Source organism: Oryctolagus cuniculus, chromosome 11 (genome assembly GCF_051225735.1).
Source record: "Oryctolagus cuniculus isolate XC-2025 breed Fujian yellow rabbit chromosome 11, ASM5122573v1, whole genome shotgun sequence".
Classification (NCBI taxonomy): Eukaryota; Metazoa; Chordata; class Mammalia; order Lagomorpha; family Leporidae; genus Oryctolagus; species Oryctolagus cuniculus.
The window spans coordinates 22582363-22600427 of NC_142877.1; the positions used below are offsets into that span (position 1 = coordinate 22582363).

At 41.0% G+C, this 18065-nt stretch overlaps 2 protein-coding genes across 16 annotated transcripts in view; both read left to right on the plus strand.

Moving 5' to 3' along the window:
* Nucleotides 1-28: 28 nt before the first annotated feature.
* The window catches only part of CPNE1 (copine 1), a 37041-nt gene continuing 19004 nt past the window's right edge, over nucleotides 29-18065 (plus strand). The window contains exons 1-3 of one of the 11 annotated variants that reach the window (XM_070051330.2): nucleotides 117-256; nucleotides 6934-7018; nucleotides 10719-10861. The gene's annotated coding sequence lies outside the window, so the exon portion shown is untranslated. Of the gene's footprint in view, nucleotides 257-6933; nucleotides 7019-10718; nucleotides 10862-18065 lie in introns of all 11 variants that reach the window. The other 10 variants (XM_070051331.2, XM_070051332.2, XM_089306862.1 and 7 more) reach the window with 10 other exon arrangements.
* Nucleotides 117-14312, plus strand: RBM12 (RNA binding motif protein 12). 5 transcript variants are annotated; one of them, XM_089306816.1, is made up of 3 exons: nucleotides 117-256; nucleotides 6934-7018; nucleotides 10719-14312. In XM_089306816.1, exon 3 carries the CDS (start codon nucleotides 10741-10743, stop codon nucleotides 13561-13563), a length of 2823 nt encoding a protein of 940 aa, XP_089162942.1. In that variant the 5' UTR covers nucleotides 117-256; nucleotides 6934-7018; nucleotides 10719-10740; the 3' UTR covers nucleotides 13564-14312. The 5 variants fall into 5 exon arrangements, with proteins under 5 accessions (XP_089162942.1, XP_089162943.1, XP_089162944.1 ...); XM_089306817.1 differs by having other exon boundaries at nucleotides 6966-7018; XM_089306818.1 differs by having other exon boundaries at nucleotides 117-150.

Consider the following 18065-nt stretch of genomic DNA (forward strand, 5'->3'; position numbering starts at 1 on the left):
AACTTCCGGGAGAGAGCGCGAAAGCCTCAGTGCGCTTGCGCTGCCCCGCCCCGTGACGTCAACCACTTCGTCCCGCCCCCTTCTGGAACGCGGAGTCGCTGAGCAGACTGGCGGCCATTTTGTGAAGCGGCGAAGGAGGTGGTGGCTTCGGTGGGCTCCGGGAAGCCATCCGGGCTGGGGCTGTCGGCCGCGGGGCGGAGGCACTCGCGCGGGGGGTAACTCGGGTCTGGGTTCTGGTGCCGAGCAGCTCTCCCCGGTAAGACTCCCGCAGCCCCGGAGCGGGCGGGGCTGTGCGGGGCTCGAGCCGCCCCTAGGTGGCCCGGGGCGGGGCCTTCGGAGGCCTCCCGAGCCCGCCGCAGCGAGCGCCCCACACAAAGGGACGGGGCCAGGCTGCGGTGGGTCGGGGTCGCTGCTGACCCTTTGCGGTCTGAGGGAACGCAAAGAGGACGCCAGAGGATGAGCCTGCGTACCGACGTGGGGACGAGGCCATAGCGTGGACGCCCCCGTGGTCTGAGGGAGGAGGCCAGAGCTGGGGCGGCCCAGCGGCTTGCGAACTAACGGGGACTGCAGTGAAAACACACCTGTATCCCGCCTGGGGAAGACGTTGTGTGGCCGCAAGTGGGGTAGAAGTCACTACTACACATCTGTCCCCCGACGTGGGGGAGATAAGCGTTGTGAGGACCCTGCCTCCACCCAGAGGGGGAACCAGGGGCCTGCAGTGTGGACACACCTGTGCGGAGGAGGCTCAGTCGGACCCTCCTGAACGTTCGGGAAAGGAAGAGGCTCCCTCAGGGCCTAAGGGGAGTTGCAGGGAAGCGCACCCAAGGCCCAGCCCTGCGGAGGGACTCGAGGGTGTGGGCAACGTGAGGAGCCCTTCTCGGCCTCAGGGATGTAGGGGGCGGCTCCGAAGTGGAGCGAGACCCTCGGCTCTTGGGCCCCGCGAAGGGAAGGCTGTGAGCCGCGCCTCCCGGGCGCCTTGGGCGAGGAGGACACCCTCCCCGCGGCAGGAAGGGGGTCCCGTGGGCTATGGAGGAGGGTGCGTGCTTTTCGTGGAGAGTTGAGTGGAGTTTCCCTGAAGGTTGGTGGCGCTAGTTTGCAGCCACGTGAGGCAGGTGGGTGGGCGGGCCTTTGAGAATCTACTGGCTAGTGGGGTTGAGGGGGGGGCGCTGGTGCAGCGCGCTTAGCTGCTGGGTAGCAAGTGCGTGGACTGCTGTGTGCCTCAAATGTAAACTTACTAGAAAGCTCAGGGGCTCCAGTGAGCCTTACTCGGGCTTGTTGAGCACGAAACATTGATTGAGCTGGTGATGAATTTTGAGAACTGCAACCTGTTACGTTTTCTGGGCCGTCCTCCTAGGCTCCTGGATCTCCAGAGCTCACCCAGTGTAGGTAGGGACGGTTGGCAGGAATCATCTTGCGTTTTCAGAGGTAGGGTGGTGCCAGTCAACATAACCTGCAAATCCGATGGCTACGGAAGGTTTGTTGAAGGAAGTGGCTTGGGACTGGAGTATTTCTTTTAATCTTGCTTGGCTGGTTTGAAATGGTGGAATTTTTGTGAAATGCAGCCTTAGATCTTGTTATCTAGTGTATGTTAATACATTTCAGAGCAGTTGTAGTTAAAAAAAAAAAAAAACCTGCACGTTTGGACATGTAGTTGGAAATCTTGTTTTTTTAATGATGGAAATACAAGACTGGTTGTGTTTGTTTTTGAAATCTGATGGTTTTGATAGAATGGAAGGTTTTGTTTTTAGTGGAAAGCAATGTGTTCAGGCATTTTTCAGGAATATTCAAAGAGTTGGAAAGAACTTTTGCGGGCTTTATAAATGAATTTATGGCAATTTAATTTTTGAAGAAAATGAAATGTTTGGTGTGTTTCTATGAAAGAGTTAATGAGGATGTGCTAAGTATGTGTTATTGGGCAGTTTTTTCTAATGAAATAGGAAATGCATCTTTATTATATCACTTTGTATGCTCTGTTAAATGTTGATTATTTTGTTTATGGGTTGTAATGCATAATTTCAGTTTTTCTTATGCTCATTTCTGCTAGGTGAAACGTGTAAAACTTAAGAAACCATTTTGGTAGTTACTTGCAACATATTGTTATGTGCTAATACAAGTACACTTCAGGTTTCTTTCCCTTTTTTGACATGTCAAATGTTTTGGTTGCATATTGAGAGCTTGGGGTTTTTTGGTTGAGTTTTAGATACAAAACTTGATTTTTTGATTTTGTGGGCCAGTGTGTTCAGGGTGCTGGAATCCAGTGATGATGTTGCAGAGAGCCATTCCGTCAACATTGTAGGAAGAACTAAGTATCAAAATTGTTTGCACAAAAGATACCCTAAAATATACAGACACTGTTGTCCAGTTTTTTTTTTATCTTCTGCTTGGCACTTATGAGGTAAATGAGTATTGTTAACTGTTAGATTAACTAAACAAGAATAATTTCACCTAAGGTACTATCGCCACCTTTATACCTTTCAGTTTGCACAGAATTTAGTTCATTGAGTTTAAAGCTGGCTTTTAAGTCTTAAAACTAGTGAGGATGAGTGTAGTTGGTTAAGTTAGAATAATTTTGTTTTGAAGTTTAGATGAATAAAATAATGAACATTTTTGTTGGTATCTGGAAGTATTGAAAGATAATATGTCTTTTTGGCAGAAGGACTGTCTTACCTAGAAATCTTGATTTGCTGCCTTTGAGGACTGAAAGTAGGTTAATGGGGAAAATTTAGTGATACGTTATAAAAAGGACATATCTCCATCAATGTCAGAAGAATTTTTGGTCAGGGGTGAGCCCAGAATCTGAAATGTGTTCATTTGGGGGTGGGGGACAAAGTAAAGTAGATAAGCTATGGTAGTTTTGTGATTCCTGCCATAATGTGAACATTCTGCTTACAGCGTTGTGCCCATTGGGATTGATTCTCATCTCTGTTACTCATCTCTGAGGTGAACACTTGAAGGGTTGCTGATTTTTTGTGTTTTTTTTTTGTTTTGTTTTGTTTTTTTCTTTTGGATCTGAAAAACCTAGCTCTGTAGCACCCTGTCATGTAAAAAATGATGACTGAAGAAAATTGGAATTCACTTTTGGGTGTTAAATACCAGTTGAAGAGTGCAAATGATCAAATTCTAGTTTGTGCCATGACATGTTTATAAAGACATTTGTTGTCAGGCATTTTATTCTGAAATTCAAGTGATTGGCATAGCTAGTACATAGGAAAGTCTGTTGATAATATGCTCAATTTTTGTAGCATATATATATTAATTTATTTTTTTAAAGATTTATTTTATTATTTGAAAGAGTTAAAAAAAATTATTAAAGAGTTGCGCAGAGAGAGGGAGGTCTTCCATCTGATGATTCACTCCCCAATTGGCAGCAACGGCCGCAGCTGCGCCGATCTGATGCCAGGAGCCTCTTCCTTGTCTCCCACATGGGCGCAGGGGCCCAAGGATTTGGACCATCTTCTGCTTTCCCAGGCCATAGCAGAGAGCTGGATTGGAAGTGGAGCAGCTGGGTCTGGAACCGGTGCCAATATGGGATGCTGGCCAGGGCATTAACCCACTGTGCCACAGCACCGGCCCCTGTAGCATATATTTATAATTTGTGCATCAATCTGATATTTTTTAGGCTGAAGCAAAACCTGTATGTTAGGACTAATTTCTAAAATGAAGTAAATAATATAGTAAAACTTCTTGTCCTAGATCTTCTGAAGTATTCTAGTATATTCGGTGGCAGATCAGGCCCATTTTCTCCTCCCTACTGTTAAACTCTGTTTAGATATGAAATATTTTTAGATATTTTATTCTTTAGGATTTTTTTTCAAAGGTTAAGATGAGTGGGGTGGACTTTCATTTATTGATTCTCTGTTCATTTGCTAGCTAACATTTATTACACAGAGATGAATAGGTCCCTGGAAAAAAGTGATGGCTCTGTTAAATTATTGTGGTCATTACAAAGTGGGGTGTTGCAAACAAAAGAGTGCTTAAGTTCTCAGTTTCCATTTACCTTTCCATTTTGAAGGAAGACATCTAACATCAAGGATGGTGAAGTTAGTTCTTGACTTGTAATCTTGACTTTCTGCATACATTTCCTTGGTGTGCCTGGGGATGGGGATTACTCTTGGTTGAACTAGAAAAGAATCACAAGTTTTATCTGGATTGATTTGTACTTTAAGTTAAACACATAAAACTGGAACTCGCCATTTCCTCGTAATTTCTGGCAACCTAGTAAATATTTTTGAGAAGATATCTAGTAAGTTCTCTTTGGGCTTAACTGGCTAGCCTTGAATTTGTCCTTTTCCAGATAGATGTTTTATAATGCCTTTTTGGGTCTGGGAGGGAAGAGGCTGAGGAACCTGTTTCTCTCATGTTTGGGGAACATGCCTGACTCCATACCAGACTTTTTGAATAGGTATCTTCAGTAGAGGTCGAATGTTTATCACAAGTGCTTAACTAGAAAATTACCAAGGTTCTGTGGTTCTGAGTCAAACCTATACTTTTTGTGTGTGTGTGTGTGACAGGCAGAGTTAGACAGAGAGAAAGGTCTTCCTTCCGTTGGTTCACCCCCCAAAATGGTTGTTACGGCCTGCCGATCCAAAGCTAGGAGCCAGGTGCTTCCTCCTGGTCTCCCATGGGGTGCAGGGCCCAAGCACCTGGGCCATCCTCCACTGCACTCCCTGGCCACGGCAGAGAGCTGGACTGGAAGAGGAACAACCGGGACAGAATCCGGCGCCCCGACTGGGACTAGAACCTGGAGTGCCAGCGCCACAGGTGGAGGATTAGCCTATTGAGCTGTGGCGCCCAAACCTATACATTTAAAAACAAATATTGCAATTCATAGTATCCCCCTCATTGCTTTACTAGAAGCAAATATTTTTATGTTTGTTTTTGTTTTACATTTCAGTTTGTAACCAGTTAAAACACTAAATATGGTGTAGTTTTTTTTTGAAAGACAACTTAAAAAAAATTTTTTTTAATTTATTTGAAAGTCACAGAGACAGATATCTTCCATCCATTGATTTACACCCCAGATGGCCGCAGTAATTGGAGTTGAGCCAGGCTTAAGCCAGGAGGAGCCAGGAGCTTCATCTGGGTCTCCTATGTGGGTGGCAGGCACCCAAACACTTGTCATCTTCCGCTGCTTTCCCAGGTGCATTATCAGGGGAGCTGGATCAGAAGTGGAGCAGCTTGGACTCGAAACTTTGCCCACAGTGCTAGCCCCTAACGACAGAGTGAGAGAGGGAGAGTATCTTCGATTTGCGGATTCTCTTCTCAAGTGCCCACAACAACCAGGGCTGGACCAGGCTGAAGCCAAGAGGTCTCCACCAGGGTAGCAGGAAACCAAGTACTTAGGCCGTCTTCAGCTGCTTTTTCCAGATGCATTAGCAGGAAGCTCCATCAGAAGCAGGGAGTAGATGGAACAAGAACCAGGGGATGGGTGTCCCAAGTGATGGCTTAAGCTACTGTACCACAACACTCACTCCTAAATATGGCTTTTAAATAAATAAAGAGGGTTGTTTGTGTGTGTGTGTGTGTGGTGGTTTTTGTTTTGTTTTAAAGATTTATTTGAAAGGCATAGTGACAGAGAGGGAAGGACAGAGGTCTTCCATCCGCTGGTTCACTCCCTAAGTGGCTGCAACATCCTGGGCTGGGCCAGGTGGAAACCAGGAGCCAGGAACTTTACCTAGGTCTCCCACATAGGTGGTAGGGGCCCAAATCACTTTGTCTTCCTCTGCTTTCCAAGGCGAGTTAGCAGGGAAATGGGTGTGAAGTACAGCAACAGCCAGGACTCTGTGGAATGCAGATGCTGGCCTAACCTGCTGAACCACAGTGCTGGCCCCTAAATGAAGAGTTTTAAATTCTTTAGACTTAGGATAGGTTTGTTTAACATATACAAGATTAATATGAGGCTTTGTACTTTGCAAGTGTGTTTATAACATTTGCATAGCTTTTATGTTAGACAACTTCATAGTTCTTAAGTAGTTTGAGTGATTGGAAGATGTTTGATCCTTTAGAAAATTTTGGAGTAATACTTAGTATTTTTGAAAGACGTTTTACTTTTTGATGGTGAATATTAACGTCGCTAGTGGTATTTTGACCTTTAAAGATTAACATGAGCATCATTTGGATAAATTGTCTTCTGTTGGTAATCTCAGTGCCCCACAGTGGCAGTTTTCTTCTTTCTCTGAATAAAGAATGACCTTTTGAATATAGTTGTTTAATCATTTGGTCATATATATTGCTTATGAGTTCATAATTTCACCAGTGTGGAAGAAATTTTTCTTTGGTAAATACTTTTAATATACCAGTCTTTTGGAGGGGATTTTTCCCCCCTGTGAGTTTTTTAGAACTGTTGTGGTGTTATTCCTTCCTTAATAACTCCAGTGGAATCAGTTCTTGTAGCCAAAACTTCACTTAGGCTTTGTGGTTGATACTATTTTGTTGCAAAGGAAAATAAATTGAAAGAATAATGACAGTCACTTCCACAAGTACCTTTGAATTGATGACTTAATTTGTCTAGGAATTACTATTGTTTAACTTGTACTTTTTCATAAAAAGTTTGGTGGGAACCTGGGGAAATGGCCATTGAATTTTGTGCCACAAAGCTCTCTGTACTGATTTAATCATCAAATGATAAAAAGCGATTAGAAACTGAAACTGAGCTTTTTTGACTGTTCTGGTTTTCACTTGATTCATTCTTGGGCTAATTTATAACATTTTCTTAATGTACATAAATATAGGTATTTTGAGAGACACTCATTTGAAAATAGTACCAAGTAAAAAGCATGTGTGGGATTTTAGTACATGTCTTTTCTTTCTTTTTTTTTTAAACTGCTTTGGTGGTTTCAGACTCGCCTTCGTAATGTATGGTTCAGTGTGGCCTGTGCGTGTTGTTTTGTGTTTCCTGAATTGATTTTTGCCTCCGTTTATTCTCTATTGCAGTCTAAAAGTTGGTTTTAATTGGTTGCCCACAGGATTGACTTGGCCTCTACTTCTTGTTAAGAAAATACATCTCTTGTTTTATCAGGTAAGAGATTTTGCATAGAGGGTTTGTTTTTAAACAAAGTAAAATTAGAAAGCTTATTAAGAAACAAGAAAATATGGGTAGTAATTAAATTGTGTGTGTGTGTGTAAACAGCCTATCTGAGGTATGGGGGTGGGGTGGATGGGGTGCCTTGAAGAATTGTTGCTTTCTTTAGGGGTTTTATATACATTTTTGCTGCTGCATTCTTGATTGTTAGGCAGTAATAGCTGCATAGTTTTTCTTATATAGCATCTGAGACTAATGACAAATACAGGTGCTTGTTATTGATATGGTTATTCAAATTCCCTAGAGGTATAGTTATAGCTATTAAGTCATATTCTTTTGAGTACAAATTTTAGATTTTAGATGGAACCTTAGCAGCTGAACCTGACGCTTTTGTTTAGTATCAAAGCTACACTCAAAATAGTTTGGAATCACTTTGCTGGCAAACAGATACTTAGTAAGCAGAATATAAGATGTTACTTCCTACTCTTTAGAACCTAAAAACTATTTCCTTCTTCCGATGGCTTTATGAATAAATCTTGTGCTCTACTTTGGTATAATCCTCACCTATTTTTGGGTGGTAATCTGAGGCAGATTTTCAGTTGCATGTTTTCGAAAGTTTATTTTGTACAGACTCAGTAAATCCCTCTCAAGAGAAAATGGTAGAAGACTTACTGTGTACGTAATTTTAGCCATGTGTTTAATTTTTGTGTTTCTGTTTCGTTATCCCAATGCAAACTAATATCTCTTCCTCAAAAGTTGTTTTGGGTACCTGGGTGACCCCTACAATGCTTTCCCCAAATAAAGTGGTTAAAATTTTTGAAGTTGAATTGGAATGCTATCTCAATTTTGCATATACCCACATATTCTAGATTTAGTAAGGAATGTGAATTTGATTTAATGACTTTGAAACTTCTTGAGAAATTTCTTTATAGGCTGCTAAATAGTAAGTGAAAAGAATGTGTTGGTGTGTGATGTTTTTTAGTGCTCATTTTTCTTGTTGACTGGAAGTTTCTAAATAAAAAGTTTCCCTCAGTCTCCCCTAAGTTACTAGTGTTTTATGGTGGTCTCACAAATAGTATTTTGCTTGCCAGTCCATCTTTTCTGGATTAAATTTGAAAGCTGGCTTTTATTTTGGTGTGTAAGTGCATGAGAAAACTGTCAAAACCAAACTATATATCTCTTGTATAGTACAATCATACTGAAATATAATTACACATTCTTTAAGAGATTTATGTATTTATTTATTTGAAAGACATATTTAGCAACAGAGAGAGTAAGAGAGAGAGAACTGAAACTTCCATCCTGTGGTCATTCCCTAAATGGCCACAAAAGCCAGGTCTATCCAGGCTGAAGCCAGGAGACAGAAACTCCATCCTGGTCTCCTACATCTTGGCAGGGGCCCAAGCACTTTGGCCATCTTCCATTGCCTTCCCAGTCACATTAGGAGGAAGCTGAATCTGAACCAGGGCAACAAATTGGCACTGTAATGTAGGATGCCAGTATTGTAGGTGGCAGCTTAACCCACTGTACCACCATACCATCCCCAGTTACAGATTTTGTTGTATTGATTCAGTATTTATAAAATACTTGACATTGCAGAACTTCTGTCATAGGGTTACAGGATTTTTAGAGCTTACATACATCAGGAAACCAAGCCTCAAATTACTTAAAACTTCTGTGAGGTTACAGGGTCAGTTTATTTATTTATTAAGATTTATTTACTTGAAAGGCAAAATGATAGAAAAAAGAGATGGATTGGTCTCTCTTTTTTTTTTTAAAGATTTATTTATTTGAAAACCAGAGTTACACAGAGAGGAGAGGCAGAGAGAGGTCTTCCATCCGCTGGTTCACTCCCCAATTGGCCACAACGGCTAGAACTGCGCTGATCCAAAGCCAGGAGCCGGGAGCTGCTTCTTGGTTTCCCACATGGGTGCAAGGACCCAAGGACTTGGGCCATCTTCTACTGCTTTCCCAGGCCATAGGAGAGAGCCGGAAATGCAGTAGCCGGTACTTGAACCAGTGCCCATATGTGATGCTGGCACAGCAGGTGGCGGCTTTACCCGCTATGCCACAGCGCTGGCCCTAGATTGATCTTCTGTGTGTTGGTTTACTCCTTAAAAGGCAGTGACAGCTGGTGTTGGGCAAGGTTGAAGCTAGGAGCCAGGAACTCTGTCTGAATCTCCCATGTGAGTGACAGGGATCCAAGCACCTGGGCCATCTTGCACTGCTTTCCCAGGTGAATTAGAAGATGCATTGCAAGCAGTAAGACTTAACCTGCTGTGCTGCAACACCAACTCAAAGAGCCAGTTTAATAGGCTTATATTAAAAAAAAATTTTTTTTTTAATTTATTTATTTGAGAGGGTGACTTAAAGACAGAGATGGGGCGAGATAGAAAGATCTTTCATTTGCTGGTTCAATCCCCAAATTGCCATAACGACTGGTGCTGGGCTAGTCTAAAGCCAGGAGTCAGGAGCATCTTTGGGTCCACCACACGTGTGCAGGGGCCCAAGCGCTTGGGCCATCTTCCACTGTTTTCCCAGTCCATTAGCAGAGAGCTGGATTGGAAGAGGAGCACCCAGGACACCAGTTGGCACCCATATGGGATGCCAGCCTCGCAGGCAGAGGCTTAGCCTAGTATGCCACAGTGCAGTCCCTAAAATTGGTTTCAGAGATGGCTTGGTTTTCCAGTCTAAAAACTTGGTGTTACTTTGCAAGGTGCTGCACTTGCATTTGCTCTTAGAAGTTTTTAGAACTGAAGTACTGAAATTTGACTTAAATATAGAAGAAACATTTGTTGAGGGGGTCAGTAAGCAACCAGAGGTCCCACAGGAATCACATTGTATCCTAGATACAGCATTTACCAAGTAAAGTTCACGCTCTAGTTCTTGTGAAACAGAAACCTCCCTTTTATCGTCAGTCCTACACTAAATGACAATTTTTTTTTGGCGGGGGGGATGAATCATTGGCTCTGTTTTAATTCAGACAGCCTAAATGGTACATCTCCTTTTTGAGTGATGAATATAAGTAATTCAGATTTTGGCTATGCTGTTTAGTATTTCTTTCGGTTTCTTGGTTTATAATAATTCCTGTGTAGCTTAAACTGTGAGGAGGAGTGAAAAGTCTTAGGATGAAATATGGAATTGATTTTGAGAATTGCAAGTTACTTGAATGTAAATCATTGTTTGTAATCTATTCATATTCTAGTTTTCTGTTTCTGTTGGATTTTGAGACTGAGCCCTATAAATCAACAATTACAATGCTATGAGGTTATCAAGTTTATAGATAATATTCTAAACTTTGTTTGATACATCCTTGCATGTTTTCCTACTATAAATCCATTAAACTCCTGATTTGACATGCATATTTCTTTTACTCTTAGTGAATGATCAGTGGTCTGAATGATGCATTTGGTGGTTTCACTGTCCTATGGTAATTTTTTTCCTGAAACTGTTGAGTGTTGGAACTGAATTTCTAATTGTTTCCTGAATTAATGCCTTTTGGAAGTTGAAATTGTCTGAGTTTTACATTGTAAAACACATAATGTTCAGTTTTTAGAGTATCTAACTTTAAAAAGAAAGCCTCTGATAGCTTGAGGGAGCATTTGAGAGCTTACTGTGGTAGTTGGTCATTCTTGTAGCTAAAACCTGGTGTGATAAACAGGAGTCTGACCTGGCCGTTGCCTTTTCTCATCTGCAGGTGTGTGTGGTTTCAGCGCAGCATGGCTGTGGTCATCCGTTTGCAAGGTCTCCCAATTGTGGCGGGGACCATGGACATTCGCCACTTCTTCTCTGGATTGACCATCCCTGATGGGGGCGTGCATATTGTAGGGGGTGAACTGGGTGAGGCTTTCATCGTTTTTGCCACTGATGAAGATGCAAGGCTTGGTATGATGCGCACAGGTGGTACAATTAAAGGGTCAAAAGTAACACTATTGTTGAGTAGTAAAACGGAAATGCAAAATATGATTGAACTGAGTCGTAGGCGGTTTGAAACTGCCAACTTAGATATACCACCAGCAAATGCTAGTAGACCAGGACCGCCACCTAGCTCAGGAATCAGTGGCAGGGTAAACTTGCCTACAACAGTACCCAGCTTTAATAATCCCTCACCCAGTGTAGTTACTACCACCACTTCTGTTCATGAAAGCAACAAAAACATACAGACGTTTTCCACAGCCAGCATAGGAACTGCTCCTCCAAATATGGGGACTTCCTTTGGGAGCCCAACATTTAGCTCAACTGTTCCCAGCACAGCCTCTCCAATGAACACAGTCCCACCACCACCAATTCCTCCAATCCCAGCGATGCCATCTTTGCCACCGATGCCGTCCATTCCTCCAATACCAGTTCCTCCTCCAGTACCTACATTGCCTCCCGTGCCTCCTGTGCCCCCGATTCCCCCAGTCCCTTCCGTGCCACCCATGACCCCACTGCCACCCATGTCGGGCATGCCACCCTTGAACCCGCCACCGGTAGCACCTCTACCTGCTGGAATGAATGGCTCTGGAGCACCTATGAATCTGAACAATAACCTGAACCCTATGTTTCTGGGTCCATTGAATCCTGTTAACCCTATCCAGATGAACTCTCAAAGCAGTGTGAAGCCACTTCCCATCAACCCTGATGATCTGTATGTCAGTGTGCATGGAATGCCCTTTTCTGCGATGGAAAATGATGTTAGAGATTTTTTCCATGGGCTCCGTGTTGATGCAGTTCATTTGTTGAAAGATCACGTAGGTCGAAATAATGGGAATGGATTGGTTAAGTTTCTCTCCCCTCAAGATACATTCGAAGCTTTGAAACGAAACAGAATGCTGATGATTCAACGCTATGTGGAAGTTAGCCCTGCCACAGAGAGACAGTGGGTAGCTGCTGGAGGCCATATCACTTTTAAGCAAAGTATGGGACCTTCTGGACAAACTCATCCCCCTCCTCCTCAGACACTTCCCAGGTCAAAATCGCCCAGTGGGCAGAAAAGGTCAAGGTCAAGATCACCGCACGAGGCTGGTTTTTGTGTTTATTTGAAAGGGCTGCCATTTGAAGCGGAGAACAAACATGTCATTGATTTTTTTAAAAAGTTGGATATAGTAGAAGATAGTATTTATATAGCTTACGGACCCAACGGGAAAGCAACTGGTGAAGGCTTTGTAGAGTTCAGAAATGAGGCTGACTATAAGGCTGCTTTGTGTCGTCATAAACAATACATGGGCAATCGCTTTATTCAAGTTCATCCAATTACTAAGAAAGGTATGCTAGAAAAGATAGATATGATTCGAAAAAGACTGCAGAACTTCAGCTATGACCAGAGGGAAATGATGTTAAATCCGGAGGGAGATGTCAACTCTGCCAAAGTTTGTGCTCACATAACAAATATTCCATTCAGCATTACCAAGATGGACGTTCTTCAGTTCCTAGAAGGAATTCCAGTGGATGAGAATGCTGTACATGTTCTTGTTGATAACAATGGGCAAGGTCTAGGACAGGCATTGGTTCAATTTAAAAATGAAGATGATGCACGTAAGTCTGAACACTTACACCGTAAAAAACTTAATGGGAGAGAAGCTTTTGTTCATGTAGTTTCCCTAGAAGATATGAGAGAAATTGAGAAAAATCCCCCAGCCCAAGGAAAAAAGGGGTTAAAGGTGCCTGTGCCAGGTAATCCTGCAGTACCAGGATTGCCCAGTGCAGGAATACCCAGTACGGGAATACCCAGTACAGGAATGCCCGGTGCGGGAATGCCTGGCGCGGGAATGCCCAGTACAGCACTACCCGGCGCAGGAATGCCTGGTGCGGTAATGCCTGGTTCAGGAGTGCCCAGTGGAGGATTGCCCAGTGCAGGAATGCCTAGTACAGGAGGTGAAGAGCATCCCTTCTTGACTGTAGGATCAAAGGAGGCCAACAATGGGCCTCCATTTAACTTTACTGGTAATTTTGGTGGGTCAAATTCCTTTGGGCCACCACTCCCTCCTCCAGGATTAGGAGGGGCCTTTGGTGATGGTAGGCCTGGTATGCCTTCAGTTGGAAGCAGTGGTTTGCCTGGTCTAGGATTGGATGTTCCCGGTTTTGGAGGTGGACCAAATAATTTAAGTGGGCCTTCAGGATTTGGAGGGGGTCCTCAGAATTTTGGAAATGGCCCTGGTAGTTTAGGTGGCCCTCCTGGCTTTGGAAGTGGCCCTCCTGGTCTTGGAAGTGCCCCTGGGCATTTGAGTGGGCCACCAGCCTTTGGGCCTGGGCCCGGGCCTGGGCCTGGCCCAATCCATATTGGTGGTCCCCCTGGGTTTGGATCTAGTTCTGGAAAACCAGGACCTACAGTAATTAAAGTGCAGAACATGCCCTTCACTGTGTCTATTGATGAGATTTTAGATTTCTTTTATGGCTATCAGGTAATCCCAGGCTCAGTGTGTTTAAAATACAATGAAAAAGGTATGCCCACGGGTGAGGCCATGGTGGCTTTTGAATCTCGAGATGAAGCCACAGCTGCTGTCATTGACCTAAATGACAGACCTATAGGCTCAAGAAAAGTAAAACTTATATTAGGATAGCCATTCACATCAACTCTTTATAGGGTAGATCTTCATATTGCTGTGACTAATGCATCCAGATTGTTTTCCTAGTATTTCCAGGTTAGAACCTGTGGATTATTTCAATTGCATATAGATTGGTTTCCATAACATAGAGCATTGTTGACTGTTTACAGAAGACTCATGATCGGGATAAACATTGCTGTATGTTACTGTAAAGCTCTCTGGAGAGAACAAAAAATGATTCTGACATACCATTAGAGAAACCATTTGTAAAACTCAAGCCACCACATAAGCTTATCAAGGAGTATAGATTGGCTTTGTTTTATACCATATGGGATGAAGAAAATAGAAATGTCAGTAGAGCTGTTTGAGGGTGCTCTTGCCAGCTGCGGAAAAATATTAAGTTGGCTACTCCTGGAATTTGGTTTAAAGCTGGACAGATTTGCCTTGTAGGGTCAAAGCTTTGTCTAAAGTCCTCATTTTCTTTTAAAACTGAATAAAATCTCTGTATACAGATTCATTGTATGTACTTTTATTGCTTCTTGAGGGTTCTTGCTGTATAGACAGTCCTGCTTTAGAAGTTGCTGCTTTGTTTGCCTATTTGACTAATTTGTAAATGAGCAGAACTGTTTTATTGGGTCTTTTTTCCTAAATACAAAACTCCACACTTGGTTTGTGCTATAACCTTGAATTTTGATTTCTAATGTCACACTTAAAACTGTGTGGAATAAGACGTTTGCCATAAAAATAAACTATGAAGTCCTCTACCTACCAGAGCCTTTTTGGTTTGACCGCCGAGTTTTAGTCTAGTCAGTTTAAAAATTGTTCATGTTGTTTGGATGGCATTTAAAAAACAAACAAACAAAAAAACAGAAACCACTTGTAATGATCAGTGTTTAAGATGCTTAATTTGAAGTCCTGTCCATGATGAGCCTAATTATTCTAGCAGCTTCCTTCTGACACAATTTATGTAGCCTTTAAGTAAACGAGGGGTTCACTCATGAGAGAATATTGTATCTAGGTTTTCACAGAACTGAAGTTGAAATTGTTAGCTTTGTTAGCAATAGTAGTATAGAATAAAAGATCCATAAACTGGTCCATAGATAGTGTGTGTAGTCCTGTGACTTGGAGATGGTTTTGTGGCATATTTCAATGAGTAGTCTGTTAAAACATTCATGCAGATGCAGCTGCCAGAGGAGCGAGAACTGCGGCTCCTTGTCCTTGCAAATCCTTTTTTCTTTAGCATTCAGGACACTGAGGCAGGAGGACCACATGGGTTCTGGTTGGTAAATGTCCTTGTCATGAAAATATTTGCCTTACAAAGTCCTGTTCACTGCCTCAAAAAGGCTCTACTTAGGTTTACTTTTCTTAGTTAAAATGCTCTAAAGATGTGTCAAATGATACTATAAATATACAGAATGGGAGATTGGTGAGATATGATGAAAAGCAAATTTTGTCTTCTACATGATCCTCTTACCTTGGTTTGAAACATCCTCAACATTTCCTACAAATTAACATATTTACAATGGTGTCAGTCTTTTAAAAGAAGTATTTGCTGTTACGTGTGTATATATATATATCTATATATAGTGCCTTTTTGGTTTTGCAAGTCAGTGGGCCACTGAAATACAGCGTTGTGTACTTCAGAGTTAAGAATGGCAATAATTTCATTTGTGTGATAAGATTTGGAAAGTTTTGTCATCATTACATTCTTAGAGGATTGGCAGTACAGGATTTTTGTTGAGGGAGAGGATTGTTTAGACAAAGAGGTGGCTGTGGTGTGGGTCTTTGGGTAATTCACAAATATAAATTTGCTTTGACAGCTCACTAGATAACTGCCTCCTCAACTTAAAAAGCAATATGTTTGTGTATGCTGTTCAATTTTAAGTTTTCTGTTAAGTCATCACTTCTCATTCCAAAGAGAATGCGAAACACATCAGCACTGCTTGGGAATCTTATTTCAACCACAGATTATATTTTCCCCGTTGAAAAGCTGACTTTTCATTTTAGAAAAATGAGTTGAATATGAAAGTCTTTTATCTTTTTTTGCAGTTTATTTTGATTATATGTTTATACATTCTTATTAAATAATTCATATACTTTATTGCAACTACTTTGTTATTTCTACATTTTAGCTAAATGCTGAAAAGGAAAACTTAATTTCATTGTTCATCAAATTAAATAAATTAAGAAAATAGTGGTTTGTGTAGAAATTGGAGAGAACTGTTTCATTTCGTTGAATCACAACAGCACGTCTTGTTGTGAATGTGATTAAATGCTGTGCGTTCTGGAACTTAATTTTTGTGTATCTGAGACTTATTAACTTAGTACTAACTGATAAGCATTCTGTTTATCTTGTTCTGGGCATTGGAGTTTTTTGAAGAAAATTCTTGAAAATGTATTCTGTGAAACTATTCATACCTCTTCTGAAATTTTTCTCTTAAGATACTAGGTTTGGGTTGGAAATGAATTTACATTATTTTCTCATTTGCTTTGTATGGTCTTAAGGATTTGTAATGGTTTGCTCAAAGTTGTGTGCTTTTGTAAATGCTATCATGATACTTGCTTTCAATCCTATGTGTAAATTTTATTGCCTTGTTTCTGGCAACGTTAACATTTATGGAAGAGACTCTTAATTTTTTTCCTCTTCCTTCTACTGAGCTTTTATTGGTGTTTGCTTTTCTTTTGGTTTAAAGGATTAGAGAAATCTACAAATGTATTTATAAACAATTTGTAAACTTTTCTGAATGTCAGTGAAACGTTTGGTGTTTAAGCATAATTTAGAGGTGTGTGTTGTGTTTACATGTTAGTTTAGATGTGCAGTTACTAGTGGCTTTATTTTTAATGCAACACAGTGTTAAGTGAGATGTAGTTCCTAGCTTTGTACTCCAGGTTGTCCAAGCAACAACAAAAATTCTATTAGAAAATTTAATTCAGAATTTCAGGTAGTAATATGATTATTAAGTTAAGGTCAGTCTTAACTCACTAGATGAAAATTTAGGGTACTGTGTATGGAAGTAAGCAAATAATACATTTTTAGATGGAAATAATCACCTTGCATAAAAATAAGAATGCATGAAAGCCTTAACCAAACTCAAAACTCCCTTTTACTGGATTGTGATTTATGTATAGGTGTTGGTCAAGTGTGTAAAAATAAAATCTACTCATCAGTTTTAAGAACACTTGAAAAATGAGTAAAGAAAATGCAAAAGTGCTGCTAGTTGAATCTTCTGGAAAGAGTTTCTGGCAGTAATCCCTCTAAAAATTCCAAAATTGCCACATATAAATTGCTTTATTAGCAATTCCACAGTAACCAAACACAGTAAAATGGCTCACTGACAGTATGGCCACAACATTGCCAGCAAATACTGCCTTGGCATCATTCAGCAAAGGTTTTTGTTTATAAAGATGAAGTATTGAATACTACTGTTCAATAAAGTTGTCACAAAATAAAACAGGCTAATGCTTTTAATGCTTTAACTGCACAAAAGTACTGAGCAATAACATCAGATTTGGGTTTCTTTTTTAAACTGAAAATATTTTGTGCCTTTGGGAAGGTGGATTTGGTGATCTTGGAAGTAACGATTGTTGCTTATCCTTGTCTGCTTATGCTGAAATGTGGTAAGAAGAGGATACTTGAATAGCAGGGAGAAAACTTGATTCTGGATCAAATCCACGGTATTCACCTTCTCAGAATTGTATTTTATCCATTTCTTTTGCTAGCAAATTACTTCATAATGTGGACTCAAAAAGAACAAAGTGTTCATTTTCGCAGGAGTCTTAAAGGAGTTTGTGAATTACTGCTTTAAAAATTATAATTACAGTAGGAAAGGGAACAGAAATCTTCAGAACAGGATCTCAGTTGCACACACCTCTTAGGCTTTGTTTTTTGTTTTTGTATTAGTATGTCAGATATCTGAGGTGGTAAACAAAGGAGAGAAATGGAAAATACTGCTTTCTTACATTGATGCTCTGGCTTTTGTCCCTCCACATTTGTTCAACTTCTGAAAAAGTGAAAAATCAGCTTAAGCTACAGAGCTCATTAAAAAAAAAAAAATCTGGATTGGGGTTGAGTGAAACCCATGGGTTGATTGTTCCTTATAACCAAGGTGATTGAAAAATGTTTAACTTTGTCATGAGAGTTTAGCCTGACTTTGAATTTGAAGGTCCAGCTTGTTCTAAAGTGGTATAGAGTATACAGATAATTCTAGGTAGTTGCTGAGCCATTTAAAAATGACCAAGGTGTAACTAAGTGTTTGAAAAATTATTGAATAAAGTCAGCTGCCTACAGATATCCAGCATGTCCTTTACCTTCAGAAAAGGGGGTTTGTGATAATGTGTCTCTTGTTGAGAGATCACTTCTACAATTCCTTGTTGTTTGCTGTCCAGTGTTTTACAACAGAGAAATAGTTTATCCACTTCATCACTGTTCTCCCTACTATTTTGGTAGGGCTTTTTTGAGATAGGATAGAACTTAAGCCTGTGACTTTGATTTTTTTGTTTAAAAATTGCTTGATTTG